Source organism: Schistocerca cancellata, chromosome 1, assembly GCF_023864275.1.
Source record: "Schistocerca cancellata isolate TAMUIC-IGC-003103 chromosome 1, iqSchCanc2.1, whole genome shotgun sequence".
NCBI classification, from domain to species: domain Eukaryota; kingdom Metazoa; phylum Arthropoda; class Insecta; order Orthoptera; family Acrididae; genus Schistocerca; species Schistocerca cancellata.
The window spans coordinates 27,065,016-27,067,207 of NC_064626.1; the positions used below are offsets into that span (position 1 = coordinate 27,065,016).

Below are 2,192 nucleotides of genomic sequence, written 5' to 3' on the forward strand. Positions count from 1 at the left end.
TGTTAATTATGTCGTACATAATTCATACTGAAAATTGGCAGTGTTATTGTAACTACGAAAGATTGGTTACAAATGTGCAGTTGCATTGAAAATGTGTAGTGTGGTAGATTGTGAGGGAAATGTGGTCAAAGAGAAAAAAGACAAATTTTTAAGTATTAAATTGACATTTAGAAACTTGTCATTGTAATGTTAAGCAAACATAACAAATAGGCACACTACGATAAGTAGTAATGAATTTTGCCACCTGACTGATGTGTGAAATAGCCTGACCCATCTGGGTGCCACAGTTACTCTCAATCCCCCGCCTGCCAAGAGTGTTATTGACTACCCGGTGACAACATGCTACTGAGTACAAGGTGGCTGACTTGTTGGTGGCTTCACAACTTGTGTACTGCATTCTCGAGACCCATCTCGTACTCCTCTCAACCCCTCTACTCCCATACCAACTTCCCTAATTTGAAAATTTTGGAGTTCCCCTTAACTTAAGTTTCACAATCCTTCCCTCAATACTAGCCACCCCTACACTGCCCTTTCCCATGCCTAGCTCTGTACCTGTACACCTGTGTACCTGTACACCTGTGTACCTGTACACCTGTGTACCTGTACACCTGTGTACCTGTACACCTGTGTACCTGTACACCTGTGTACCTGTACACCTGTGTACCTGTACACCTGTGTACCTGTACACCTGTGTACCTGTACACCTGTGTACCTGTACACCTGTGTACCTGTACACCTGTGTACCTGTACACCTGTGTACCTGTACACCTGTGTACCTGTACACCTGTGTACCTGTACACCTGTGTACCTGTACACCTGTGTACCTGTACACCTGTGTACCTGTACACCTGTGTACCTGTACACCTGTGTACCTGTACACCTGTGTACCTGTACACCTGTGTACCTGTACACCTGTGTACCTGTACACCTGTGTACCTGTACACCTGTGTACCTGTACACCTGTGTACCTGTACACCTGTGTACCTGTACACCTGTGTACCTGTACACCTGTGTACCTGTACACCTGTGTACCTGTACACCTGTGTACCTGTACACCTGTGTACCTGTACACCTGTGTACCTGTACACCTGTGTACCTGTACACCTGTGTACCTGTACACCTGTGTACCTGTACACCTGTGCACCTGTACACCTGTGTACCTGTACACCTGTGTACCTGTACCTCCTATGTTACACCCTCTGCCACCCCATCCCCTCTATGACATTTGCATTAAATCTGTCCACCACAACTCCTCACGCAGTTGGCCTGCAGGTTTATGACAATTTATCTGGTTGGCAGAGGGACAGAACGCAACAATGTTATTCCAGGCTTAGCCTTTTACTGCTTATTTCCAGATTAACCTTTTCGTGGCCAATCGAACATCTTAGGCTGATGCATAACACTGTAGTGTTTCCTACAAGTTAAAAAACTCAGACTATACATACTGGAGACTTAAATCATCATAAATAATATAATTTGTTTCGCTGTTCACTTCAGTCTGTTGGGATAACTTTCTGGATCCACAACTGTAGAAATCATGTGATTTTGTAGCAAAGAGCCATGTTCAAAGTGTATTTTCACCCCAAAGGAAGTATGTCAAGATCATTGAACAGAGAGCAGAGAAGATGAAATCTGAGGGTGCAAGATCAGATGAAAAGGGTGGGTGCAAAATGACTTCTCAACCCAGTTGTTCTATAGTGTTTGTTGCCAGTCTAGCAGAATGCTGGTGACTGTTACTGTGGAATAGCACCACTTCACACAGTCTTCCTGGATGTTTTCCTGGGACTATATCTGCAAGATGTCCGTTGTTGACAGTAAATACCAACAGGAAAGTTACACCCCATGCAAGCAACTCGTTGTACACCACATGGTCACCTACATCTACATCTACATGATTACTCTGCAATTCACATTTAAGTGCTTGGCAGAGGGTTCATCCAACCACAATCATACTATCTCTCTACCATTCCACTCCCGAACAGCGCATGGCAAAAATGAACACCTAAACCTTTCTGTTGGAGCTCTGATTTCTCTTATTTTATTTTGATGATCATTCCTACGTATGTAGATTGGTCTCAACAAAATATTTTCGCATTCAGAAGAGAAAGTTGGTGATTGAAATTTCGTAAATAGATCTCGCCGCAATGAAAAACGTCTTTGTTTTAATGACTTCCATCCCAACTCGCATATCA

The 2,192-nt window shown here is 43.4% G+C and overlaps 1 protein-coding gene across 1 annotated transcript; it reads left to right on the forward strand.

Annotated features, from left to right (window-relative positions):
* Nucleotides 1-536: 536 nt before the first annotated feature.
* On the forward strand, nucleotides 537-1,280 carry LOC126189700 (uncharacterized). The gene has a single exon (XM_049930963.1). The coding sequence runs from the start codon at nucleotides 537-539 to the stop codon at nucleotides 1,278-1,280; it is 744 nt and encodes a 247-aa protein (XP_049786920.1).
* Nucleotides 1,281-2,192: the final 912 nt, after the last annotated feature.